This window comes from Nipponia nippon, unplaced genomic scaffold (genome assembly GCF_047370975.1).
Source record: "Nipponia nippon isolate SJK-2023a ecotype South Korea unplaced genomic scaffold, ASM4737097v1 scaffold_12, whole genome shotgun sequence".
NCBI lineage: Eukaryota > Metazoa > Chordata > Aves > Pelecaniformes > Threskiornithidae > Nipponia > Nipponia nippon.
Genome location: NW_028262313.1, coordinates 2,467,305 through 2,495,184, shown reverse-complemented (window position 1 = coordinate 2,495,184; position 27,880 = coordinate 2,467,305). Strand labels below are relative to the sequence as shown.

The 27,880-nt window shown below is 39.4% G+C and overlaps 1 protein-coding gene and 1 long non-coding RNA gene across 10 annotated transcripts in view; one reads left to right on the top strand and one right to left on the bottom strand.

Annotated features, from left to right (window-relative positions):
• Positions 1–358: 358 nt before the first annotated feature.
• On the bottom strand, positions 359–24,506 carry CHIC1 (cysteine rich hydrophobic domain 1). 9 transcript variants are annotated; one of them, XR_015702519.1, is made up of 9 exons: positions 24,366–24,506; positions 23,299–23,396; positions 17,159–17,213; positions 10,812–10,919; positions 10,193–10,348; positions 9,564–9,628; positions 7,361–7,417; positions 7,066–7,125; positions 359–6,618 (listed from the first exon to the last, which is right to left on the bottom strand). XR_015702519.1 is itself a non-coding variant. In XM_087748374.1 (8 exons), exons 1-8 carry the CDS (start codon positions 24,504–24,506, stop codon positions 6,613–6,615), a joined length of 681 nt encoding a protein of 226 aa, XP_087604500.1. In that variant the 3' UTR covers positions 361–6,612. The 9 variants fall into 9 exon arrangements, 6 of the variants coding, with proteins under 6 accessions (XP_087604500.1, XP_087604501.1, XP_087604499.1 ...); XR_015702518.1 differs by having other exon boundaries at positions 360–6,267; XM_087748374.1 differs by lacking the exon at positions 9,564–9,628 and having other exon boundaries at positions 361–6,618.
• Positions 24,507–24,693: 187 nt separating this feature from the next.
• LOC148056644 (uncharacterized) overlaps positions 24,694–27,880 on the top strand; it is a 28,779-nt gene continuing 25,592 nt past the window's right edge. The window contains exons 1-2 of the long non-coding RNA XR_015702512.1: positions 24,694–24,973; positions 25,696–25,832. This is a non-coding gene — a long non-coding RNA (uncharacterized LOC148056644). The remainder of the gene's footprint in view (positions 24,974–25,695; positions 25,833–27,880) is intronic.

Here is a 27,880-nt window from a genome sequence, read left to right as displayed (position 1 = left end):
ATTCCTCCTCCCAATTTTATTACAATTTTGGATATCCCATGTGACACAGTGTTCTTAAAAAGTGGTTTTTTTTCTAGCAGAAATCTCAGGTCGTATTTGTTATCAATGAACTTCAATATATAAATCTATTTCCTGCAGAAATTTTAATTTACTGTTCAAAAGAAGGCTACTATGAATCATACGGTTTATATGAAGAATGTGAAATAAAACGTGAATATATTAGAAGGCTAATCCTCTAAACAGATCCAGTGATTACAGAAAACGCAGAAAATTCAGTAGTTTAGCCTAGACCCAAATGCACCCTGTTCACAAGTTTACAAAACAAACGGGTGTAAATCAGCAAAGTCCAAATAGGTTAGATCTGCCAGATAAACTACAACAAGGAAATCACTGGTTCAGTTGGATGGAGGAATAATATAAAAAATTAAATCAGGTAAGGGGCTGAGTAAAAGGGCTTTTAGAAAATTACAAGCAGAATTCAGGCATCAACCGTGGAACTAATCTTTTTGGTAAAAACATTTTTGTTAACTTTGCCGATGGAATCAGTCGGTGACAGATTTTATTACAGGAAGAATGGGAGCGCATATACAAGCAGAGCTGGAGGATTGGGAGGACCACTGTAATACAAGTCTCGAGAAACTCGACAGTACAAAGTGTCAAACGATGAGTCTGGACTGATGGGACTAGTAATGAGAGTGTCCGTGGGGAGCTCCTATAAACTGGAAGTGACTGAAGACAGAAAGTCCCAAATTTATCACATAATGGCTATGAATCAGAAATACAATACAGGCATTAGGGAGACAATATTAAATCCTTTAAATTTAATGGATGACATTATTTTCACGGAAGAGAGGGAACTATCTACGTTGAAATACCTGGTGCCTTAGCCATGAGCCATCATCTGGAATATCCGATTGTTTCTGGTCACCGCTACTCAAGGCAAATTAATTAAAACTGGAATAAACGCAAGCAAATGCAAGTAGGATGATCAGAACAGAGAAGTTAGCTTTTGAGAGGAGACTAACATTTCGTCTAGCAAATGAAGACTAAGAGGATGTAAGTCTCTATAAGCTTAACTAGAAAAATAAACGCAGATGGAACACTTCAACTATTTAAGCTGAAGAACAAAACTGACACGACGGATGTATAGGGTTGGAAATACATTGGCACAGGCATTATAGTAAGCTTCCCTACTGAACAGTTCTGAAGCTGCCTTCCAGTAGTACAAGTCGGGGCCAAATCCCAAATATTCTTAAAGTGGACCTTTGCTACTGGTCTAGGCAATTACATCTCCTAAACCCTAACAGGGGATTAACTTCATGACTCAGCCCCACGTTCCTGTATTTGGCCCAACACCGCAGTAACATTCTCTAAATTTCTCAAACAATATTCAGTAACAGTTCCACGCTTAAACAGCACGTCAACCCACAAGCTCTTGTATTCGTCCAAAACAACTGAGGACACCAACTTTCAACAAAAACATTGCACGTGCCCGTTTCAGGAATGCGATATTTTTCCCTCAGGGGATGAGCCAAAGGCTTTAATTTGAAGTCCTGCTTTCACAGCTACAAAGCTGGCCTGTTACCGCACACAAAAGGCTGCATTCTCCTACGGTCACAATCCTCTCCATCAGGCGATGATTTATGTCGCTAACACGCACCCTCCATGCTCAGGTTAGGCTCCCTTTGACGTGCAACTACAATAGCACAGGAGAAATCCCCCTGCTTTTCCGAGAGGAATGCTGCAGCAAGAGACTCCTACAAGAAATCCTTACAACAGAGGGTCTGTAAGCCAACCAACCAAATTATCTGGAAGACCAAATGTGATGATCATTCTGCAGTTTTCTTTTTTGGAAAACCTTCCTAAGCTTTCCAAGTCTTGTTCTTTAAAGCAGCCAAACCATACTTGAAGTCCCAACAGAAGCAGAAACCCCACCGCTAGTGCCATTCCCTCCGCAGCTGATCAGCACGCTGCTACAGGGAGAGACGCAAAAGATTGTTTTTTTCCATAAACACATTGCGCTATTCAAAGGTTTTCATCTTTAAATTTAATTAAAGAAAAATGTCTCAAAGTGATTAAGCACGTCTGACTTCCAGCTTCTTTTAACGGCACAAGCCGGTGCAGTAAATTGCAGAAAGCAAGCTCAGTTAGAATTTTATTTTAATTAAAAAAAAAAAAAAAAAAAAGGAGAAAACTCTCAAGATGTGAGGTCCTATTAAAAAAGTGGCTGTTCACTTGTAAACAGAATAAAAGTGTTAAGAACACAAAGTCTCATACAGCTTAAACAAAACCACTTTTCTTAAGCAGTACAAGTAATGTTACAACACCATAAAAACACCAAAAGCGGAAAACAAAAAAATGGCAGAAGAATCACATAACATTACTTACTAAAATGATAAATTATTTATATTGAATATTAATAGCTTGACATTTTTATTGCTCCAATGGTAGTGTGTTGACAAGTAAATGTAGTAAACTGTCATAGTGGGACAATAATAAACATATATTCATGGTTTTGCATATGGAGTTTTGTACCTCCCAAGGAAAGCACAGGAACTTTTTTTTTTTTTTTCTATTTATCCAGACTACACCAGATGTAGCAAAAATGTTTTCTGTTTTAAAGTCACCCACCTACAACTGAATCCACGCTTCCTAGACTTGTCCGTGCATGTCTTGGAATGCTTTTTTTCCCCCACTCCTATAGTAAAACAAGTTCACAGATGCACGTGTGGAATCAGTAGGTAAGAGCTCTGATGCTCTGCCAGGATTCTTTAATACTCTGCCAGGATTCTTTAATACTTCAATACTCCTTAGATACAAAAACTTACTAGATACAAACCCAAATATTTCCTAGATAAAAACTAGAAAGGAAAGCGAGTGTCAACATGTTTATATGAAAAATTAAACATTGTCTTGGTAGACAGTAACTGCTTTTAAAAAACCCGCTGCAAACTCACGCTACTGATAGTCACTAGTCCCCTTTTCTCCTTACTCTCTGCACAATGTTTTCTCTTTTGCTGGAACCAGTCAAGGCACTTTCTTTACCACTTCCACTACACTTTGCTAACATTAATCTCCGTTATATTGCTACAAATTCCTTCTCCAATTAACAAGTATCCTCCATAAATAGGTTTACCAATTCATGCTGACTTCTTATTGGCACAAATGAGATTTTCCGTCTTGTGAGCTACAATTACCCCTGCATGTTTTTTATATTAAAGCAAAGGATAGCCCAGGCAAAAAAGAACCTGGAGGCAGAACAGAAGTGCACAGAGGTCACAGCACTACTTACAGCTGCCTTCCTCTTTCAATGAGCTATGGAACCTGTGTCTTTCAGATGCAAATATAATACTGCATGCTGGTTTTGCATTTTGATGCAAATTTATCTACTTACTAATACATGGAGCTTACTGTAAATGGCAGTCTTGGCTCTCATAGTCTTTTCTAGTTGCTTTATGGCCACATATTTAAATGTCCATTAAAACACAAAAAGAAGAGACCCTTTCATGGTTTGAAGACTATACAATTAATAATTAAGGACAAAAGTGAAATGTCTAGAATTTACATATTTAAAATGTAAACTTTACGGGCAGAGCAGCCTGCGGCACTGGACGTGGCCAGGCCCACGGGAAGGGGACAAAGGGATGAGGGTGGGAAAGCAAAGCCACCGCCTTGTTCTGCCTTGGACCTGCGGTCGTGTGGCAGCCCGGGGTGGCCGGGGAGCAGCCCAGAGGGCCCGCGGGCTCCTGCAGCTCAGGCTGTTCTCTCCGCTGGGCACAGCGCTTCACAGAAACGAGACAAATCAGGCTGAGAAATTCTGAACGGAATACGATGAAGTCAGCACAGGCTGAAGAGGATTTCTTTTAGCAGCAAGACTGAAGACCGCTCAGCATTCACCGCTGGCAGTTACTAGCACTCTCATTCGGCTTGCCTGTTCTCTCAGTTGGAAAAGAATGTTTTGAAAATATAGTCACATAAAGAAGAAAATAAGAACCTGCTGAGATTTCTTAAGTTTCTCACACAAAAAAAGAAAATTACTAACACAGTTCTGGCATAACAGTAAGAAACTTCCATTGTTCTGTTAATTAAGCTAAGCTCCCTTCATTTACTCCAGAAACTTATTTGTAAGGGAAATACAGAGAATTGTGTGTGCTATTTCAGTTTTGGTTTACACTGCATTTTTCTGCCGTTAAGTATTTTTCTCTGCTTCCAGTTAACACTCATCCTAAAAAAATAAATGGGAGAACGCTTTGCTCGGTTCTGGGATAGAAATCTGAGTTGCAAGGTGTAGCTAACGCTAAATGCAAACACCACAGTAGTTTTTTATTCATTATGTTACAAATGCAATTACACAGTTAGTTGTCACCAATCTACCAGTCAAATGAAACCTCTGCACCAAGTAGACAGATTTCAGAATCTGAAGCATCAGCCTGTGATTGGAAACTACTGCAAGCGCTGGAGTCTGACACTCCTCAGCCGTACAGTAAGAACAGCACGAAATTTGATTTGAAGTAGCAACTTGCATAAAACTGGCCTTCTGTAAACACTGTGTACAAGAAATCTGGCCTACTACAGTTATTAGAATGCAGTGGTCTTACAGATACTATATGTAAATACAATATTGCATACTGAAAAGATGCAAATACACTCAGAGGAAATCCCAAGTCACCCTGAAGCTAAAAGGCAACTTGGGATGATGTCGCAAGGAGTCAACTTGCTGCAAAGAAACGCCTGGACGCTTACGATGACATTCATCAAACCTGCAGATACTCGGTCATCTGCTGTTTCTTCTCTGATCTCTTATTTCTAGTTAGGAAAGGGAGGGAACTTGCATCAATTCTCATTTGCTTACTATTCTGAAGCGGTCTTGCTTAGGCCAGCCATTACAGGAAGTTTTTCTACAATTACTTCCCTTCCTGAGATCAGGCAAACAGGGAAGAATCCAAAAATACTTGTGAATTCCACAAGGCATTTGTGGCTCTTCTGACTGTGCCTGAAGGCCAAAACATATGCGTGAACCCTTTCAACTGATCCACTTCCTCCCGTCAGCATATTTTGAAACACTACTCTGATTTAGAAAAAATTTATTTCCACTGGAAAGGATGCCGTGTCACTTAACTGTTAAAATGCTGAAGTCCTATCACACTACAAAAATAACAAAAGTGTTACTTCAGCTTTGATTTGGCAGTCCCAAATTCTTCTCCTTTGTAACGAAGGTCTCCAATTATGACACATTTTTTTCCTTACTTAAAAACAAAACAAAACTTGACCTCCCTATATTCCGAACTTAAAAAGAGGCTTTAGGATATTTTGCTAATAGCAGCCGCCATCTACCCCACCAATGCAACTTTTTCAAAGGTGAACAGTTTTTAAGCTTCCTGTTTCAGGTGCTACAAACACCACCTGAAATACTACTTAAAAAAAAAAAAAAAGACAGAAATGCTATGCATTTTTCATCCATTTACTAAACAAAGTGCAACTGAGCCCTACACATCTGATAGTATGTACAAACTCGTTATGGCTTTACCATAAAAACAGCATGTGACTGGGTCTATGCAATCAGAGGGATACCAGCAAATGTAATGAATAAAACGATGTCGGACTGTTGGCAGTAGAATAAGAGCTATATTACATTCTGTAAACCTTGGCATACCACACTTTACATTATGCAAAGAGTCAATATTTACAAATCCATAGTGGGTAAAGTAATTAACCCCCTAATGTAAATGATGATTTTGCAAAGTGCAGGACAAAACCAGTGCTGTTGATTGCAAGTCCTATGCAAGCAAGTTATACTAAAATCATTACTACTAGACGCTTACCTGGACATTTCTACCGAGGGTTTACAGGATTGCGACGTTTAGAATGAAATATAGTATGACACGGCATTAGAGATGCACGTTTGAGGACAGCAAATATAGAAATTAATAAGGCAGCATGCTCAGAACAAGTTTAAGCAGCACTGATGTTAGATCCCTAGTGGCAACTATATCAGTTAATGTTAAAAATTCAGAGTGCAACATAGAAGCCTCATTTAACATAAAAAAAAGTGCAAATTGTTCTCTTCTTAACAAAAGAAAGTAACATAGCAAGGAAGATATTCTACTGAAGAACATTTTTAAGTCACAGCAAAGTAGACCATCTTCTTTCCAAAATCATCTACAAGGCACTAAGGGTAGAAAATGACAGGTAACATGAAAGATCAAATGCTGTTCCTCAGTCAGGTCGAAATATGGGATATTTTGGTAAGAACTCTATTAATATTACCTGTTGAAGAAGGGAAAAAGACAAGAACAGAAGACAGTAACCAAAAAGTTCAAACCTTCAGCACAATTTCCATGCAACATTAGCTAGTACATAAGACTAAACATATCCGAGATATTCTGTAAGGAGGGAATGTTTCCCGGAGTAACAAAGCAGAGATTTCAGTCATTTTGAAACACAGGGCTTCTGGACGCTTGACTTTTTTGGGGTGACTATCTCTTTTCTTCAAGCCTACGCAATCTTCACAGCTGTACATGAGAGTGGGTGGCGGAGTAGTAGGACCACAGAAATATTTTGAATTCTGCTGTCCTAAATGGACTGTCTGTCTTGGTTAAAACTTTATGAAATTCAGAGCTAGCAAAAAAGAAAAAAAAAATCCAGACAAAAAATACACTACTCTAAAAATGCAATATTTCTGCACAAAGAATTTGAATCAAAGTAATTATGAATACCAATGGAAAAGGTGGACAAGCGTTAAAGAAAGATGGACTGGTGTGGGAATCACACCATGCACAAAGTCCCCGTGGGTCTCCCTCATTACAAATTACAGACCAAAGCAAGTGTGCCTGCAGCGCAAACGGAGAATTGTTATGAAGAGAAAACATGTTTAGTGGTGACAATTTCTAAGTCTCAACATATGCCATGGCTGCTCGTGTTAAAAATGGCTTTCACGGGTGTATGTCACACATGACTGCATGTTTTTCTGAGAGATTTTTTCAGATAGGTCTAGGAAGTTAAGTATTTTCTCTATAAAATCCTACGTATGTTGAGTACCAAGTAAGTAACATAAGTAATACTTACATATTCCATCATATTGCTAGTTTCGCATTTCCTTTTACTCAGCTTCCAGTGCAAACCAAGCTAAGAAAATAATTATCAAAGGATTAATGCATACCACAGCATTGTTTTGATGAGTAACGTAACAAGCTTTAGCACTATCAAATTATTAGGATCTGGAACACTTCAGACACAGGTTTAAGATCAGTATAAATTACGGAATTATAACAAGACCATAAAATTCCTACATGCAAATTATACAAAAAAAACCCCTACTATTCTTAAAGCTGAAGAAAACAAGCACTCTAACTTTTCTTACCTTATGATATAGTCTGTTATTTTCCCATTCTAATAACTTCTGAATTGATCTTCTAGTCTAAAAAGTAAGTCAAAACTGTATTATAAATGGTTCAGCAGCCAGCCTCATCCAGAAGAATCTTACTATTGCATTTCTGGCTTATTAATTTAAAGTTAGTTTTATAAAAGTAGAACCAAGCAAAAGAAAAATCGTAAATGGAAGTCCTACCACTTCAACTCCCCTCTCCTCAACATCAGATCTTCTTCAGAAAAAAAAGAGAACACCCACAGATTTTTTGTGAGCTTTGGACGGCGACTTTCCCAGAATTCATTTACTTAGTAAGAGATCCTTTCGAATTTAGTATTTTTGCCTACTGTAGCCAAGCCAGCAAAACTGAATCTCCCACATTCTCCTGGCCAAATGCTGCAGTCACTACAGGTGGTCCACTGACAACATGTAATTTACGCACATGTCATTTCCAGATTTTGCTAATGTAATTGTTATCTGAATCCTGAAAAAAATCTCAAATCTCACCACCACAGAACTCCAGCTCACAACAAACAGTGTCTGTATTTTCAACTCGTGGATACCAAAGTGCATATGACCTTCATGTTCTGCTCTTTCCACAACTGCGGGAGAGGAGATGATTTTTGGAGTTACAGGGATTTTTTAGGTCACAAAAAGACCACTGTGATGATCTACTCTAGCTCCTGCATGGTATGCCACAGAATTCCATCCACCAATTTCTTTGCTAAAGCTAATAACGGTATGTGAGTTACACCGTCTCATTAAAAAAAGATACAAACCTATCCAATCCTGAGTCAAAGACTTAATGCTGGAGAATCCACCACTTATTTCTAAGTTTTTCCAGTGACGAAGCTATCCTTGGAATTAAAAGTACATGTTGTTTCAGCTGTCTTAGTTTCATATTCCAGCCTTTGGATCTCATAATGCCTTTTGTTGCTAGATGAGCGTATGGGGACTGGCTGGGCTGGAGTTAATTTTCTTCACAGCAGCTTGCATGGTGCTGTGGTTTAGGCCAATGACTCAAGTTAGCGTTGACACCACATCAGTGTTTCAGCTATTGCCTACCAGCACGGACCAAGGGGATATTCCATGCCACGTAACGTCATGCTCAGCAATAAAACCGGGGGCTATTCTTTCCAAAGCAGCCCGCTGCCCAGAGGCAGGCTGCGCATCGCTCTGCTGGTGGGAGGTGGTGAGTGATTTGCCCTTGCATCACTTGGGTTTTCCTCCCTTTTTCTCCTTCACTTATTAAACTGTCTCTATCTCAACGCATGAGTTTTTCTTTTGCTCTTCTGATTCTCTCCCCCATCCTGCTTGGGGGAGGAGTGGGGGTACGTAAGGGAGTGGCTGGTGGGTGCTCAGTTGCTGGCTGGGTTCAACCCACCACGAGAGAAAATTAAGAACCATTTTATACTTGTGATTGTTAGTGATCAAATCGCTCTAATATATACACACACACATACGCACAGAAGTAACAGGATCTTCCCTACTCCTACTTAGTACATATTATGTGTACCCTTGAGAATTACATTAACACTACGACATCACACGGGCATTTATTTGATTTTCACTAGCACGAGAATATTAAATATGGTTTTAAAACTGCAAATATTCCATCTGTATATCTCAAGCATATTCCTTTGCAATAAGAATGTTTATAAAGGCAGTTAAAATGAGCTAAAACAAGTCCTGTAACTTTTTAGTGATATAGGCTTCAGCGACTAGCAGTTCAACAAGTTAACATATTATGCCTTTAGTGCATTTCATTATTTTTTTTTTAACCAAAAACTCAATGCCAGTCAATGCAACTGTTATTTTCTTGGCAAGTTGGAAAGTTTGGCACAACACTTCTGTTTTATTTTCTCTGAAAAGCAATGCCTATTCCTCATTTTTGCTTTCGGTTTGTTTTATTAAAGATCATAAACTCTCAAAAGCCAGAAGTATAACTTTTTTACAGATTTTTATCTAAGATCTTTTCCTATAATTAAATTGACAAGTTTGAGAGTTTTTTTTCCTAATGCACCTACGTACTATTTACATTTGTGGATAATAAGATTTTATGTCTACAAGTCTTACACACTATGTAGCTGCAAAGAATATCATTACACTATACCTATTTATGTATTTCCTAAATATTTACTGCTGTGATAAATCAATTCTAAATGTACACCACAGAGGTAATTAGGATCATGTTTACTTGCTGTTGCTGAAGTGCTTTTCAGAATTATTACTTTGGACCTGATTACAAGAGTGGTCAACTTTCTGTTGGGGGAAAAAAAAAAAAAGGAAGTCTTTAAACTTCCCAAATACAAAAGAAATTTGTATTTGTTCTTAATAGAAACAGCACAGTGAAATATGTCAAATAAACCACAGCTCTGAAATGTTACAGTATCTATTACATGCAAAAAAGTGATTTTTTTAATTTAAAAAAATATTTATTCTGGGGTGTGTGAAGAAGAAAAGTAATTTTCACTCCAGTTCAGGCAGTCTTTGAAGGTCAATGTCCAGTTCTGCACTCATTTAATTCAATTCTTAGACCTTCAGAAATCCCGGAAATTTAGGTTATCATATACTCCATCCTGTTCTTCGAACTGCGATGGGATTAGCTATTCCTAAGACTATTAATTCAGTCAGTGATTTGGTATCATTTATTTCATTAACAAACATATTTTTTCTATTTTCTAAGGAATGGAAAACAGAATAACCTTTTGAACGCAAGTGAGACAAAAAAAGGGTTTTGAAATGGGGATGATACTGTTAAACATTATTTAATGTTATCAGTAATTGCAAAAGAAATAGAATAAGAAGAATGAAACATGTACTTACTCTTTTGTTAAGACAGACTACAGGCCACAGGCTACAGCCCAGGGTGCAGCAGCAGCACAGACAGCCACAAAGCAGCCATTTTACATTGACAGGGAGATTCTTTCTTAAACAGGCATTCACACGGCTGATGCTGGTCTTGAATTCTTCTGGGGCAACCTGCAATAGAAGTGCTGAACTTCAGTGGAAAGCCATTACAGGTGTATTTCCTCAATAATTGCCTCTACAGGTTAAAATGTAAATGAAACATAATACCATTATACAATATGACCCCACCTTCTAAAACACTGGTCACCCAGTCAGCATGAAAAATCACTTTCCTGTAACAAATTCATTTATGGTGCATGCTTTGCAAAAACTTGCATTAAGAAGCTAAACATCGCTTAGATGAACAGCCTCATCCTTATTTATTGCACTATTAATAAATCAATTGTCCTGGTAACATAGTGGCCCCCAAACAGAAGTGGGATGCAGCTGTGCATATGCACTGGCTACGCTCACCAAAAAAAAGTCAAGAATGACAGATATCTGGTTTCCAAGGGAATGCGGGACTGCTTCGTAGTAACCACACTTGTGCGTCACATAGAAAAAAAGGATAATATTGTCCAAATTCATTTCATACCAATGCAAGTCTACAGTGTGCCTGGGTGAAGGCGGACGTCTGTCCACAAATAAATTCCTGAAGTGGTCCATATTGACATGAGGCCACAACTTCACTTGTGGCTGCTTCCTAAAATAGGGAAGGCCGGAAAGATATGTACTGGATTATATTCAAGGCAAAGAAATGCATCTTGCACAGGGTTTATGAATAAAGCCTAGCTGCTGAAAAACAACTTATTTAAATTACAGAATACTCAGCAGAGCTTACTCAAAATAATATTTTCTATATATTGCCACTGCAGAGTCACAGTGAAAAACCACGTTTTCTATCAGAAAGAAGCTCCTTTCTCTGATAGCAGCACGTTTCTTACAAAAGAGCGAGAGCACTTACCTATTTACATACCCCAAATCCCTCATCTCTCTACAGAATCTAAATAACTCATATCTGACAAGTCAAACATGGATTCGTGGTATTCACTCCAAGATGGCACTCTTAACTGTAACACAATCCAGCATTCCAACGCACAAAGCATAATAATCAGATCCAACTTCAATATACTTGACCAGTCAGGCACAACTCAAAAAAAAAACAAAAAAAAAAACCCAAAACCCAAAAAACCCAAACCCAACACCTTTCCTAACTACTTGCCATGTTGAAGACAAGAACCCCTAGAATTAATCTGTATACAGATCTGTGCAACCACCACCTAATCCTTCCAACCAAGCAAGCCCGACTCCGTTCATTTGATTCTGCAAACAAGGGCAACAACAACAACAAAAGCATTAATTTAACGACAAAGACTCCTTTCACCAAAGGAGCAAAACTATGGGACAGGAAACGGAGAGGACCTGATTCCGCTACCTCCGCCTATTCACAAGAGCTAAATTCATTAAAACGTTGCAGGAAAGGGAGTAAATAAATGCAACATCTGTTTCCTGGCCATTCAGATCACCATGCAGCACGGAGTCAGAGGTCATCTGCGTTTGTACGCAAGCCAGGCCTACGGTTAGCAATAGAAGAACATAATTTAACATTGTGATTATTTTATAGCAGGGATTAATAAGTACACAGAAAGTATTTCTTTTGCAATTATACAGACCCCTCCCCCCATATTAAATAGACTTTCTTATAATTCTGTTTACATATACAAATGGAGCAAGTAAAAAAAATTTTCTTTACACTGACTGGAACATCAACATTTAAATAGATTTTACAACAGACATCTTAGTTCGGGGCGCGGAGAAAGAAAACGGCAAACCCCCCCAGAAATCCTGTGTATTGGGCCATTTTCAATGAACGGAACAAAAATCACATTGTAATGTGGAAAACTAGCCTGTACTGCATGTATCTGAAACAGAAGGCTTTACAGATCTCTTTTGGCAATGCTGGCTCTTGTATTTAGGATACCACTAATATCAGCTGCACGTGAGTAAGACCGTTTCGTCTTCGATGTGGGAGCAAGTTTTGTAGTAAAGTACAATTGGGTTGGTTGCGTGCAGTACGAGTAACATTGTACAGCTTCTGCAGTCAGACATGCTTCAAAGTAAACTGAGATGACATACATTAACAAATTAGCATTCTCAAGTCTTAAGGAAGTTTACATGTTCCTACCATTTAGATATATACAAATGGCACTTTCTTTGATAAGGCTTTTGAAATTTGTACATGTATCATTCTATCTATTTGAAAGATAAAAATAAGTAGTTTTTTTTCTTGACCCTATTAGTACATTTGCAATGAATCCCACTAAGAAAAGAGAATGGTTCCTTTCCTATTAGACACAAAGTTTACTCGTCCTTGACAACAATGCACCCCAACCCCAAAATACAGCTGAACAAACCTACCAAAGACAACGGAATCGCACAGTCTGGAATTTAGTTTAACATGAAGAAACCTTATCATCAGTGATAACATCCAACATGAAAGGAAGTCGACCAGATTCTTAGCTCACAGCTGGCAGAAAAGTTTGGGACCTAATAAGAAAGCACTGGGATGGTAAAATTCCCTATTTCTGTGCTACTTTTAAGGGAGTCACTGTCCACATCAGGCTAACAGCTGGATGCTACTTTCTAAGAGCAATGTTGAAGTACTCTCCTTCCTATAGAGCATAGCACTGCAAAGGGCTAAACTGGAAACCAACTTTGGATGCCACCGAGAAACAGAAAAAATTTCTATTTCAGAAATTTTGGTATGATGTTTACCTTAATATAGTATTATGAAAGCACCACTACTACCTGCTAACGCACCAAATACTTTCCTGTAAAGGTGAATCTCTTAGCTGCAACGTAAGATGAAATTACTTAAGGTGGTTTTGGCTAACCCAAACTACTGGATATATTTCTCCCTTTCGGAAATGTAATCACAATAAATGTTTGTGTCAGTCAACGACACATCTTCATTTGAAACTAAAGGAACCGGTGACCACGATAAGCCTCATTCTGTGACAGAGGCAAAACACAGTTTTGTGGCTCTCAGTTTACAGCTCAGTAACAGTTAAGCATTGTTACATAGTGACAAAGCACAAAATATCTGTAAATAAAATAACTGTTCTAACTTAGTAATAAAATGGTATCCAAATGAAACAGCCACCAAAGAATTTTGTTGATTTTCTGGTGTAATTTTAAATCTCGCCTTTCTTGCAGGTACAGATATTGAAAGGTTAATATGAAATCACTAATGTATTTCAAACAAATAGAGAATTAACAGTGCCTCCTGCACAAAGAAAGCTCCCTAAGAAAGTCTGGGTTTGGGTAATTTTGAAAAGTCTCTTGAAAAGTTTCTGTCTGGGTCTTGAAAAGAATGAGATAAGTACATAGCTCCTGGCTGTGCAGTACACCTTGTAAAGAGACAGAAGTTCCTTTTAGGTCTTTAAGGGAAGGTCAAAAGAAAAAACATGAAAGGAGGGGGTGTCATAATATTTTACAACAGGATGCAAGGGAATCTACAAACACAGGAAGAGAGCAAGTAAAGCCCAGCAGGCCTGATCTTTCTCCTTCAATCATCATGATCACAAACCCTATCCATCACATGTTGCAATGGGATCACAATACCAAGCGCACATTTTATGGCTTACATTTCCCCACGTTGCACAGTAATCTCTGTATAGGACCCTTACTGTTTTAAGATGAGGGCAGGAAACTCCACTTTCTTCCTTAAGGTTCACTGCCTCCATCATTTTCTTGTCACCTGGAGCAGTGTGTGCTATTGTGCCATATATCATGAAGAGTATTTTGTTAAAAGCTTTTAAATGCTTGTTTTAAAAGAATTAATAATCCTATAAGACTGTAGCACACAGAATTTAAATTCAGGCCAAAGTCCAATCACATTATTAAAATTTAAATATTGCCTCTGTATTAAGTGTAGTCAAATCTTTTCTTACAATATTCTGTTGAAAAGAATGCACTGTCCGAAAGCCTCGCTCAGTATGTATAAACCAGCTGAAGCTTGCGTCTCGTCCTGCAAAAGAACTATTAATTAAGTCAATCTAGCTGAATTAGCCAGGCCCAACATCTGACCTACCTGATATTTTCCTTTCCTTTATTGTTTTACTGTCCATGTTTTATCCTCAAATATACACATTCACCTCTCCCAAAAAAAGCAACAAACATGTCTCAATTAAATATTTAAGATGTAATTACATGCATCTTAGCTCTAGGCTAATTTACAATAACTGTCCAGACTCTGTAAAAACTGGGAGACAAGCAGGTAGGGGAGATGGGTGAAGAAAGAGGGGTATTTCAGATTTTAGAAAAAGAAAAATTAGCAGAAGGTTTACTATCATCATTATGGAGATGGGCAAACCGAGGGTTAGGAAGCTTAAGTAAGTTCCTAAGACTACACTGTGGCACAAATCCAAACAGTTGGTGATTCTGGGAGAAAGGTGTAGCTAGATAGTTTTATCTATTTAGGATTTTTATCGTGCATCGGATAGATTTTCATCCTGTGTTTAAAAACCTAGATCTTCACCTGTATTTATTGAAAAGAAAACCAATACCATAGAGAAATCTATCAACCCCACCTAATGGCTTCATCTTTTACACTCCATTAGCAGATGGGATATATTATTAATATCAATTCACAGTGGACAACAAAGCCATTAAACTTAACGTTACACAGACATTCTGAATAAAGGATGATATTGCCTTATACTAGCTGTGTAGTAATGCAAGTTCCTAGTAAACATTTTAATCACAAACTGTTAATATAAACAGTCACTATGCTATTCACAAATGGTGATTTCATAGAAGGTAAAAATCTGTATTTTAAGAACAGTAAAAGATCTTAAAGTGTATCAATTGACTACAATGCTTATTACTGTGAATTATTTATCAGGGTATTTGAAGAAAACCTACTTACTGGAAAAAACTGACTCGAGTTTTCATTTTCAATGGGGATAAAGGTGATTGACTGCCACAACCAGTGGAAGAAGCAGATTATTTATTTCTTGCAATTCATGAAAGTATTAAAAACCAAAAAACCCACAACTGCAGTTTTTAATGTCTTTCATGGCAGCGTGTGGCAGGCAGCAAGAAAAACGTGTTTACTACCTCATTTGATTGCTGTTTTGCCCTCACAAAAGGGAACTAATTTATTTTCAAGGTCTTCTTACTCAGAAAGCCCCTCAAATGCACATATGAGAAAGAGAGAACAGGATATCAAGATTCTCAACAGAAGAAGCATACCTATATGCAGCAAATCCCTGCTCATGTGATTTAGGCTGTCACTGATTAGATCTATAGAACAAGAAGGGTAAATGTCAAGTAGAAGAAAAGAACTTCCTCTTTCCTCTCTTTGCTAAATTAAGTCCAAGCAGTCAACTGAACTTTAAATTAAACTGTTGTTCACTGTCCATTTAACAAGAGGAGGACAATCAAGTGGAAAATGTGACAGGCATTGATGCTTGTATTAAAAAGTGTAGGTTTGGGGGGTTGGATTTGGTTTGGTAATATACACAAATATATTTTAGAGAGACAGAGAGAGATTAAACTATATAATCAAATTAAGTTTTAACATTTCCTGCTAGGTCTTTTCTATAGGCTTATTTATAACAAACTACAACTTGACTAAAAGAACATAAAAATTGATATTGCCAAAAAGTATTCTGCGGCTTTTCAGTGATGAGAAAGAGCTTCACAGAGAAGAATAAACCTTAGACATGCAAGGTAGTGAAATGCAAATGACGTTATCACCAGCCCTCACATTAGACACTATGGAATCAGTAAGACTCTTCCTTTTGAGCTCAGCGAGATTCTGAAGCAAGGCCAGAGCTCCCAGGCTGTCTTTCAACAACCTAAAACTCCAAATAGCAACCTGCTTTTCAATTGTACTGCTGTCAAAAAAGCTGGACAAATTCAACACAAGTATTTTGTTCATTATACTCTGGGGTGAAAATGAAGGAGAAAAACACCAGATGGATTTGGCAGAACCAGGAGACGCCATCCAGCTGCATTTTAGTATATTGTTAATATGACTCAACAGCTACTGCAAGAGGCTACAGAGGTAGTGTAGCTGTATGGTGTGACATTACAGAAAGTACTAAGAGCCAAATAAACTTTTTCCTCACAAATTCTGGAAGAGATACACAAGCGGGATATCAAATGAAGCAAAAGAAAAGCACTAGAGAGAGCGTGAAACAGCAGAAAGAAAAAAAATCCAAGAGAAAAAGAATTCAAAATTCAAAAGTCTTTAAAAAATTATGAAAATAATGTAGGACCATAACCAAGAATTGAGTTATAAGATTTCACTAATTAATACAAATGAATATTTATTAAACTTGCATTTAGTAAGATGACAGGACTCCAGAGAAAGCAAGAGACTCATCACCACTGATTTTCAGAACCAAACAATTATTATATTTCTGAAAATGTACTAAAAACCTACATAATCTGTAGATTTAACACTATAATGTTTTGTTCCTTAAAGCTTCAGATAAAACAGATTCTCTTCCAGAGATCTGTCTAAATATAAACTCAAGGCTTGACAGACATTAAAGAGAGAGGTCTAGTATTTGAAATCATTTAATTCACACAAGAGGTAGCACAAACTCCAGATATCTATAAAGCAAGGTTAAGCGAGTCTTGCTTTCATGTAGATTGCCTGCATGAAAACAGTATGATGCCATGCTGAGCTTTTCTGTGTTTAGAATGTCAATACTGATCGCAATCACTGCAAACCATTTTGTCTTGTTTCAAAGTACGCTGTAGGGACTGGTCATCAACCAGCTAGTTCATACAGGACAGAGTTAATGCAACAGCCTTCAGCGCAGTGCTGGCCTGCACCGCGGATTCATGAGCACGTATCTGTAACACAGAAACCACTGGACGCACTGGATCTTTCCATTTAAAAGAACAGTTTAATCTCACACTTACCTTCCCTGTCAGAACAGAAGGAAATTCTGTATCAAACTTGTTGCTCAAGCCAAACCTTGAAAACAAAAGAGACAAACAAAATATATTCCACCTAACTTATTTTGTTTCCCTTAATAAAAAAGTAATAGATTTTGTACTTTAAAAAGAAGAAAACTATTAATTTCTTTTGCCCTTACATTTACATTATTTCATAAGCTTTCAACCTAAGTTTATATAAGGTCTTGTGTATCATTCATAAGGTCATTTGTAAGACAGAGAAATACAGCTTGTTGCCTTACTTCAATACCTTCCAGTTGCTAAAAGCGCAAAAAATTCTTTTACGATTGGATGGCAGTCAGTTTCAATCTTTGTTTTCTTTAGGGAAAAAAGCTCCAGCTATTCAATTCCAGTTTTACTAGGTTCAATAATCCTTTTACTGCTATTTTTCTTACTCATGCAATTTATCCACATGCAACAGATAAAGCTAGTTATAAGGAACCCATTCATCATCATCTTAGAAATTTATAACCACGTAGTTTTAAAACATTGCTTTGGGCCGAGTTAAACTATCTCATGCAAAACATGTAAGAGCCTACACAAAGAACAGTTTCAAAACAACTATGAACTTCAAGAAAATCAAGTCTTGGGTATCACCGTGACTATTCTTCATTGAAGCGTTCTTGTTACTGAGCAAGAGGTAAGTCTTCATTACAACCAGTGAAACCGCCAGGGAGCTAGACTTTGCTTGTAAACCTCTGTTACCACGGGCTCCAAAACTACTGAACCAACTGCAATTTCCAAAAAGCTAGATTGTAGATCAGCAGGATACTGACTGTGCAGGCTGACTTGACTTTTTTATTTTATTTATAGCACGTAAGTAGGCAAGAAATGAACTACGCTCTGATGCTAAACTTGCTAGCTTCTGCAGTACAAGAATTCTGAGCTTCCATCCCCTCTACCTCACTTGAAACGTTTAATCTTTGCAATTCAGTAATTTAACAAAATACAACAGCAGCTGGCATCTCAGCTACAGCCTTCATGTTTGAATAGAGATTAATGTTAAGTTTGTAAAGTTAAATACACTGTACATCAAGGCCACTGTCAGCTCTGCTAAACTATCTCCTGAGTATTTTTGTTCAAAAAAAGAAAAAACCCCAAAGGAGCTAAAAAGAGGAGCACAAATACATTTGGTATTGTAATATTCATTGTAGAAACAAACCTTCTGGAGAGACAGTATTTGCTTTGAGTCAAACTGACACCTGAAATGCTCCTTGCTGGTCACTTGCACAAATACTAGTATTGCTGAAATGTCATCAGTCCCCTACCATTATCTAATACATACATACTCATGTGCAGACCATAATAATTCAGATATCCAAACTTGGCAATGTAACTTGTTTAGAAGTATACAAAAATGTAAAATAAACCTTAAAGAAGAGAGAAGCATAATAAAAGAACTCGTGCTGTCTTTAGAAATCCAGTAAACTAATTAAAATGTTTGTCAACAATACCGGTGAAGTCCAATCAAGTTGTTCAATGGCTAATTTAAATCAGAGCCTTGACTCTTGGAAAGAGCAGGATATTGGAGCACTGCTTGTGTAAAACATTCAAAAAGCCCCCAAAGAGTAGATCTTAATTGAAGTGTGTCTCAAGCTCTGTCTCTAAAGCTACTGTAAGCACTATAACCAATTGCCACCTACTTGTGTTTGTTTTATTTAACATATTTCACTGAAAAGTTTCTAGAAGTGAATGTGAGCCAACTGAACATCACCACAGCATGGGCTACTGCATATTCAAGTGAACTGGAAAGCCATGATGTTAAATTAGTGCTACAAAAACAAACAGTAAAACCAATAAGATTTTAGGCAAGCACAAAGGTTACTAATATAAGCACATTTCCATTCTCTGTGAATGTAATCGGGCAAGGCAGCCTCCACATTTTGTAGTTTTTCTTTTTAAGCCAAAATCTTCCAAGTTTTGTTATACTACATATTTTTAAGGCAGTCTGAAGAGCAATGAGGTAGCCTTGTCAGTCTTTAAAAAAATCCAAAAAAGACTAATGATACGAAGCACGAACACAAGCTTGTTTTGAGGAATACGGACTGTTCTGTACATCAGCAATGAAACTACCTGAAATGATCAAAAAGTTGTAGCAATCAGACAACGTAATAAATGAACTACTGGGAGGTTCAGGTAATACTGCAGAATTATTTACTTTACCCATATAACAGACTAATTCCACTAATTCATGCCAAAGGCCCATCTAGCCCAGAACACTGACTCTTACAGTGGCCAGGAGCAGATGCCTAGGAAACAGCAAAAGAAAAAGGAAAAAAAAAAATGCAAACATGTGCTAGCACTTCCCCAGAATACTCTTCTGACCTTCCAGAATTCTTAGTTCAAAAACTTTCTAAGCCAAAGGTAGTGTCTTTTATTCCATTGGTCACATATACTCATTAAAATTCCCACTGCACCACCAATTTCCATAAATAACATAAATTAGTGCTTTCTGATTTATATCTATTAACAATACAAGACCACAATATATTTTATTATGTTAAATTTGAAAGCTGATATTGTCACGAAACATATTTAAAAGCCAAAACTTTCATCACTTGCCAAAACATTCCATTCGGTTACAACATAGCCAAGAAACCTCAGTTACAGAAATGCCTCTCTTCTACACTGACGCCTGCAAATGGCTAAAAGAATATAAAAGGTTTTGACTGTACTGAGAACAGGCCCAAGCTACGTTATAATACTACATTTAGTCAGCATCACTGATGGCCTTTAACATAGTTTTACTGAAGTGTCTCTAGAAGTTTTACAGGCTATCCTCGTGATGATTTACCACATGGCTCAGAAACATTAAACTCCTATTAGATGTGGGGGGGAATTCAAGAACCAAATAAAAAAAGAAATTTTTTTTTTTTTAGAAATGTTAAAGCAGAATGTTGTATAGTTCTATAGCTTTGTGAGCAACTTTGTAAAAGTACTGAAGTGTTATTAGAATATTTAACGTAAAAAAGTTAAGACCTAAAGTCTTGATTAAGATATAAGTAACTTCATTAGACCTTCTACAACAGACTAATGATCCAGCATGATTTGGTCTATGAAGTCTTCTAAAATTCAGTATATTTAAAAATCGCTATGTAAAGTAAATTCCAGTACCTGTCCTTTAAACCATTTAAAACATCAATTGGGGGCAAATTGTTTCTGGGCTAGCTCCTCCACGAAAGTTGCCCAAAATCTAACATTTAGAAATTCAGGTAAGTCACCCATATACTTCAGTTGCAATTTTCTCGCTGGATGACAAATATCTCTAAAAGCAAGGCACTGTTTCCTATAGGCAGCAACCCTGGAATAGAACTAGGATGACCTCACTTTCTAGTTCCTCTGTCTCACTTTCCCTGTTTTAAGGTATCAGACAAGTCCTGTCATCTCATTTTCCCCATCTATAAAGTGGGGAGAATGCAGCTTCTCACAGGGAGCTGTAATAAGATATATTCATAAATCCCTCTAATTAAAGACTGAAATGAGCACCCTGAATCATCAGTTGCAAACCCCACCTGCAACAGGTATCAGGTTATAAAATTCCTTCCGTTAGTTTACGAAGTGTAAGGAAGTAAGGTTTCCTGTCCCCAGAACTGAAGCAGGAAGATTGTGGAAAACACTTTCTTTTGACTCAAATAGTCCTTCATTCTCGTTTATCCCACTACTGTATTTATAGATAGTAATCAGTCTTACTAGACTACACAAGCTAAACCCGTTTAGTCAACTCTCGTACAATAGGCTCTCCAACCTCCTTTCAGCACGCCTCCTTTCCCCACACCTAATCCAGGTTACGTTTAACCCGCCTTGAACAGACGACCTCAGATCCCACATACTGTTCTTTATGAGGTATCATCCAAGCTTTGTCCAGCATTAGAGAATAAAGACGACATTCATCAAGAGCCCTGAGCCAAAATCTCCTGGAACACTTCACATTTCTCTTCCTAGTCTAGGACCTTCTCCTGTGAAGCCAATGAAACTACTGAAGAGCGTCCTTACCCGTGGATGATGTTTTGGAAAACTTAAGTTTTTGATAACTAGTGGAAGGCTGAGGTAATTTGCTATTTTAAAAATGTGGGATCTGCTATTTTAAATATGCGGAAGATGGAGTAATATCAGACAATAATCAAATGTCATCTTATCACAACTGAGAGCACCTGGCTCTTCCCTGCCTTCCCTAATTGATGACAATATGCTTTTCATTAGTACCTGGGTTGTGGATGCCTGGGGCACTCCTACAGAAAATATAACGGAATAACAAAAGTTAACTTGTACCCAAAACTAGGAGGTTTGAGACGTAAGCAGGAATCACAAGCTGCACACTAAGGGCAAAAATATGCTTAACGGCTATTTCATTACCTCATTACTATCCATCCACGGGGGCTTAATGATACAGAAAAATTACATCAGATAAATAAAAACTTACAACCAAGTTAGAGTTTGTTTACTGCTCTGTTTTTGAAAGTTACTGCCGTTGCTTTGGCAGGCATATGACTCAGTCTTCACTAAAAATGTTTATGTTGAGATATTTGGATACACCAACCAGAGTCGCACTGACTGTGCAAGAAACAGTGAATAATGGGTTTATCACTCATTAAAATGGAACATCAGAAGCAAAGAAAAGGCATCTACTAGGTCCTAGTAATTTCTCTGTGCTAAAATTCAAAAGCTTTCTGGAAACAATAAATATGACTGATGGTTAATTTTTTCAACATGTGAACCTTCTAGAGTGAAAGAGCATTGAACAAGATGAGCATAAATTTTGCTAACCGCTTTCACATACATCGTCTCTCTCTGCGAGTAAAATAAAACAAATACACTTCACATGATCACTCTCACCATGCACAGGGGTAAAAGGGTTAGCAAAACAGTCAGTGGAAAAAGCAAGATCCTGCTAAAAACCCTCAGAAGATTCTTGGAATTTATATTTAGTACTTTTGGATACTGCAGTAGAACTCTGTTAGGGTCAGCAGCTCACTGACAAGGTCATAAGAATAAAAACTCTCATGCAAGAAACTAATACATAATTTGAATCTACTAACTTGGGAGTTTTATAAGAGGACTGTACATGAAAAGCTGGACCAGAAGATGACCCTGGAATTAGAGAATTATCCCCTCTCTATACACCAAAAGTATCCAAGAAGGCCAGTGTCAGATGAGGAACAGAAGGCATCTGAAACAAAAATCCAAGGAAAACAATGGCTTTTTAAAAATAACTTTTTTTTTTTTTTTTAATAGAGTGTCTGACTTGTCAGAACAGAAATTTTTATCAGCAATGTTCCAGACAGGTTCAGAAAACAAACATAAGTTTTACGCGATGACGTATCTCACTTCAGTAACTAGAGCAGGCTGCTTCTGAAGCCAACTGATTTCAAAAGCAGCAGCATCTGTGTGATCAAAAAGTGACAGAATTTCAGAGCTGATACATACTAACCAAAAACTCTTTAGGAAGCAAAATATTTCCCATTTAATAAGGAGGTTAGGATTACATACCATAGTGTCCAGGGTTTATTTGCATTTTGCTGATAACATCCACTAACTCTTTTTATCAATATAAACAGATTTGAAAATACGTCATGAACTGACAAAAGCTGCCTTCTACCATTCAAGTAGGTATACTTGCTACAGGAAGAAAGCTGGGAGGAGTGGAAGAAAGGGAAAATAAGGTGGATGGGAATTCAGTTCAGGCAGTTACAAGGGCATGTATGCTAGCTCATGATTTCCGCATCACTTACAAGTATTGCTTGCTTTTGACGTAGACATCGCTAGTTGACAGAGTTCTTGGAGATGCTCCTGCCCATCCCCAAAAAGATGCTGGAGCCAAGAAGGAACTTTAAGGAACATCACTAATACACAAAAAGCATCACAGCAGACAAAGCAAATAAGTGTGTAACATTTTTTCCAGTTTAGTGCTTAAAACCAGATAACTGATAAGATGGGTATGTGGCATTCTGATCATTCCACTTGTGTTATATCCCTCCTTTAGTGAGGCCGCATGCTATTTGGGGTCAGGGCAGAAAGAAATTCCATCAACACAAGCACGTACACTGCGGTGCAGCAGAGCAACTACCCACTGGCACTAGCTCAATGCAAACCTGATTTAGACTTACATGATGGACACAGTATCAAATCCAACATTAGTTTTCTTAGGATGAGAGAGCCTTCCCCACCCAGTGTTTTTGCTGCAGATAGCTACATCACACTGCACCTATTTACAGAGAAAAATGTGCGTTCTTTTATGCAATCCAAAGACAGACCCAAAGCAACACAAGCTTGATGGATCTCTGCAACACAAAAATTTCAATACCTCCCTCCCTGCCATGAAAATGAATGTAGCAACCAACTACTTGTTATGGATGTACTTTGTTATAGTCATTCCTCCGCTTGCAGGAGTAGGAATAGTAAGAAAATCCCTACGAGTAAACATTACATATAAGGTCACACAGTTTGCTCATCTTCTGTCCCAACTGTTTAAAGGAGTAGCAAACATTCTGGCTCATGTTGTGTTCTAATGATAAAAACACTTAACCTAAACCAAACTGACAACTAAGTTCGGAGTAGATAAACTACAACGCAGCCATGTGCCTCCTCTGCAGTGCAGTGTGGGGGCTCCACGGCTCAGCTGAGCCAGGGAAGGGTCACAGCGAAACTGTCTGAACAGGCTGCTGATCCTCGCATCGTGTGGCCTTTACTTTTTATCTAACAGACTGTTTGGAAAAAGAAGTACACCCAGGACTGTCAGGGCTGATTAGCTGCCGCTGCACCCAACAGCCGACTGAACTTCGGTTGTTCATTCATGACTTTGGGTTGCCTCCAGCTACTGGAAAATACGAAGTTTCCCGTTTTAAGACGTTAAAAGCAAAATTCCTGTCACGAAACAGGTGATGGGGGGGCGGGGGGGAGCAGGGCTGCGGTGAGGCGGGCAGTTGGCGCCCGCGGGGGCGGGAAGGCTGGGGGCGAAGCGGGATGGGGCTCAGTCCTCCCCGCGTCCCTACCCCCTCCCGGCACCGCCAGCGGGCACCCGTGCCCCCGGCAGCACGGCACCGCCGGCAGCACGGTGCGGCAGCAGGGTGCTCCCGCCCGGCCGCCCCCGCCCCGCCACACCGGCCTGTCACGCTGCCTCCTGCCCGCCGCCAGCCCCCACTCCTTACACGGTGATGTGCCCGGCGCCCCGTACCGCTACGGGATCCGGCGCATCGCGGGGCCGGGGCAGCTCCTGGCTCCGCACCACAGGCTCGGACTCCTCCTCCTCCTCCTCCTCCTCCTCCAGCTCATAGATAGTGTCGAAGTCCGCCATATTGGGCAGTAGTACGCTCATCTCAACCCCTCCCCTCGCGCGGCCTCGCCGCGCGCCTGCGCACCGCGCGCCGGGGGCGGTGCCAGCTGCGCTCAGCGGAGGGCGGGAGGCCGGCGCGCAAGCGCAGTGGTGCCCGAGGCGGCGTGCGCACGCCTTTCTGTGAGGGCGTTGAGGGGAGCGCGCGCCGCCGGGGAGGGGGCGGCATTTCCTCAGCCTCGTCCCGCGGCGCGGAGGGGGAGTGCCGGGGCGCCCGCCCGCCTCACCGCCCGCCCGCCTGCCTCACCGCCCGCCCGCCTGCCTCACCGCCCGCCTTACCGCCCGCCCGCGGCGGGAGCCCCGGCTGAGGGGGCGTGGGTGTCCCCTGCAGCCGCCGAGGTCTCTCGGGAGGCCGCCGCTCCGCGGGGGGTGGCGCGGCTCCTGACCGCTCCCGGGGCGGGAGTGCTGCTGAGGGAAGGAGGGGGCTTCCCGCCCGCCCGTTGGCGCGGCAGGTGGGACTCCTCTCGGTTTTACCCCTTTTCTAGGTGTTTTTCTGTGGCGTTTTTAATAAAAACAGCAGGGTAGATACTTTCCCCTCTTCCCCTCTCATTTTTCATTTCTTGCTTGCTTAGATTTTACTCCCGCCACTCACCGGGGTGGCCGAGGTGAAGGTGAAGGAGGAGGGGATGATTTTCACGACGAGGCCGGTGGCTGTTGAATTCAACCGAGGCTTTGAGATGGTTGTCTGGGGTTTGTTGGTCGGTTTGGAAACTGAGCTGGGTTCCGTGCAGGGGAATGGGGTGGTGAGAGGGAAGAAAACCTACATAGGAGGAGTACCAGAATGGGGGAAGAAAAATCTCTCAGAATAGCTGAGAGCAGAGGAATGCCTCCTCTCCCTGCACACAGGTGTAAATTATTAGTGAGGTAAGTTTAAGCACTTCGTTAGTCACCTGCTGCAAATGGAAAGTAAGCCAAAAAAGCACTGGTGTTTGTAATTGCAATATAGAAGTCAGAGAGAAAATTCTGAGAGGGTTTGTGGGTTGTTTGTGTTTTGCTTTTTTTTAATATTAGTGATGTGTTGGGTCTGGTATGTGGCCAAATCTGAGTTCCTGGCCCACAGCTGCTGTAAGGAAGGGAGCTCGCCTCCTCCTAAAAGTGGAAGAATGGGTCTCCATCCCTGTCTGCTGTTCTTAGGAAAAGAATTCCCTCATAAATCATCTTTGCTGTTTTTCAGGACTTTGTAGACAGCATCAAAATGCAGTTGACTTGGTTGTGAAAATTTTTGCTGCTTCTGAATGCAAAATTGTGTGAGCTACAGTTGCATCACTGCTGTGTACTCCAGCACATTATCCATTTTATGTGGAGTTGCAGGTAAATCACACTGTAACGACTTGAGGAAAAAAATTATAACTAAGGGAGAAGATGTTGTTATAAAATGATATTAAAATATATGTTCTATGTTCTCCCATTTTTGTGAAAAAAAAAGTTTTTTTCTTGTTTAGTGATGAATATCGTGGATAAATTGCAGAGCAAGTAAGTCTGGGACAGAACATATCTTGCTGTCATTGACCAAATATTAAAAAGATATCCTATTTAGAAACGTCAAAAAAGTGAAAAGAATTCTATAATTGAGGATCTAATATTCTTTTCACTCACCTTCAGTTTTATATACGATTGCCATTCATAACCCATAGAAAGAAAGTCTTGAAACCACTAAATAAAGTTACGTATGGGATTACTAATAAGGTACTGGCCTTTATTTTACTCTCAGTTAAATTCAGGGTGTTCACTTTAACTGATGTGAAAGTCAAAAAGGGAAAACTTATACCTGAGAACATTTTAAGAAATGATAGGTTTGATGCTGTGCATTTACATTATAGGCTTTAATATTTAGTTGAGAAATTCTTAGTTCTTGGCAGATTTGGTGAACTGTCCATGAGAAAGGTAGCTATATTTAAAATATAACTGCAGGGTGTGTAACCTGATGTCCAAAAGGCCAGTGTTTCCTATGAGAATGAGCTAAATGCAAGCTTCTGGGCTCAAGGCTGTGTGCTGTTGCTGAGCAGAAGTCAGACAGCTCTGGGACTATTTCAGCGCAATCCATGGAACATGTTCTTAGTTTATTATGGAAGCGTTTTCCAGCACTGTCCCTGCAGAATACTAAATAAAATAGTGAAAACATTAATTGCTTTATCTTCACAGGGCTACAACACCTATTGTTTTCTCAAAGCTTTGTATGACCACTGATTTTTATAAACCATGCTGGTATATTTCTATTTCTTAGAATATTTTAAGCTGACAAGTGAAGAGTTTTTACAGGTGCTTCCATACTTGAAGGAATAATTTGAACAGAGGGCCACAGGCAGGGTTCCTAACTCTTTCCCAGATAGATGTGAAGTGCATTGTCATAGATAATTAGATTAAGGCATGTTTGTAAAGATATTTGGCATCTTTTTCTGTGTTTAACAAGCTATCGGTGTCTGTACTTCATTATTATCACTATTTCGTCTGTTTCGTGGCTTTGCAATACTCCCATTAATGGAATTGTGAGTACATCAGTAGCAAGGATTTCTTGGCATTGAAAGAAATAGCGAAGATTTGTTGACCACTTGTAGCAGCATCTCTGTAACCGTATGAACTGAAAGATCCTGTCCCTACTTGCTGAAGTAAGCGTGGGTTTGTGTGTTTTTATAAAACTAAAATGACACTGGTGGTGATTCCATTCACATAAAGTATTTGGATTTCAGAATAGTTTTCCATGAAAGTGTCTCGCTGCTGAAACTCAGCTGTTTTGAGATGATGGACAGCTTAATGATGAGTTAAATGATAGAAAACAAAAGATAGTGATAAAGACAGTCCTCATAACAGGGGAGGATTACTCATGAAGTCCAACAGCCATAAGTGCTGTTCAACATGATTATAAATTATTTGGAATAAGAGGGTGACAAAGCTTGCCACTGAGATGCCTCACTGTCTTTCAGCGAAACTGGCTCCGTGCTGCACGGAGCTGGGGAGGGTGAGGGAGTTAACCCTATTTCAGCCTTGTCTGGCAATTTATGCCTATTGCTCTGCATAACCCTTAGATACAAAAGGGAGAAAGGTAAACCATGGGAACAGACAATTACAGGTGGCTAAGGAGCACTCCGCAGCCTGCTTATGTGAATAAATGAGAGCGAAAGAGGCAACTTGTGAGGGTTGTGGTCTGGGATTTCACATGGTCATGACGCTGTGCCCTCCTGGCATGATCCAGCTTTCACCGGGATAAGTGCTTCTGCACTGGCTTGGGATGTGGATCGAGCCCTTTAAGAAGATTTGTGCCAGATTTTTTTAGAGCGCTTAGGACCCCCTTGGATGCTGTAATGCCAAGCCTGCTTCCTGTTCCTTGCATGTGTTCAGTTTTGTTTGAATACAAAACTGTT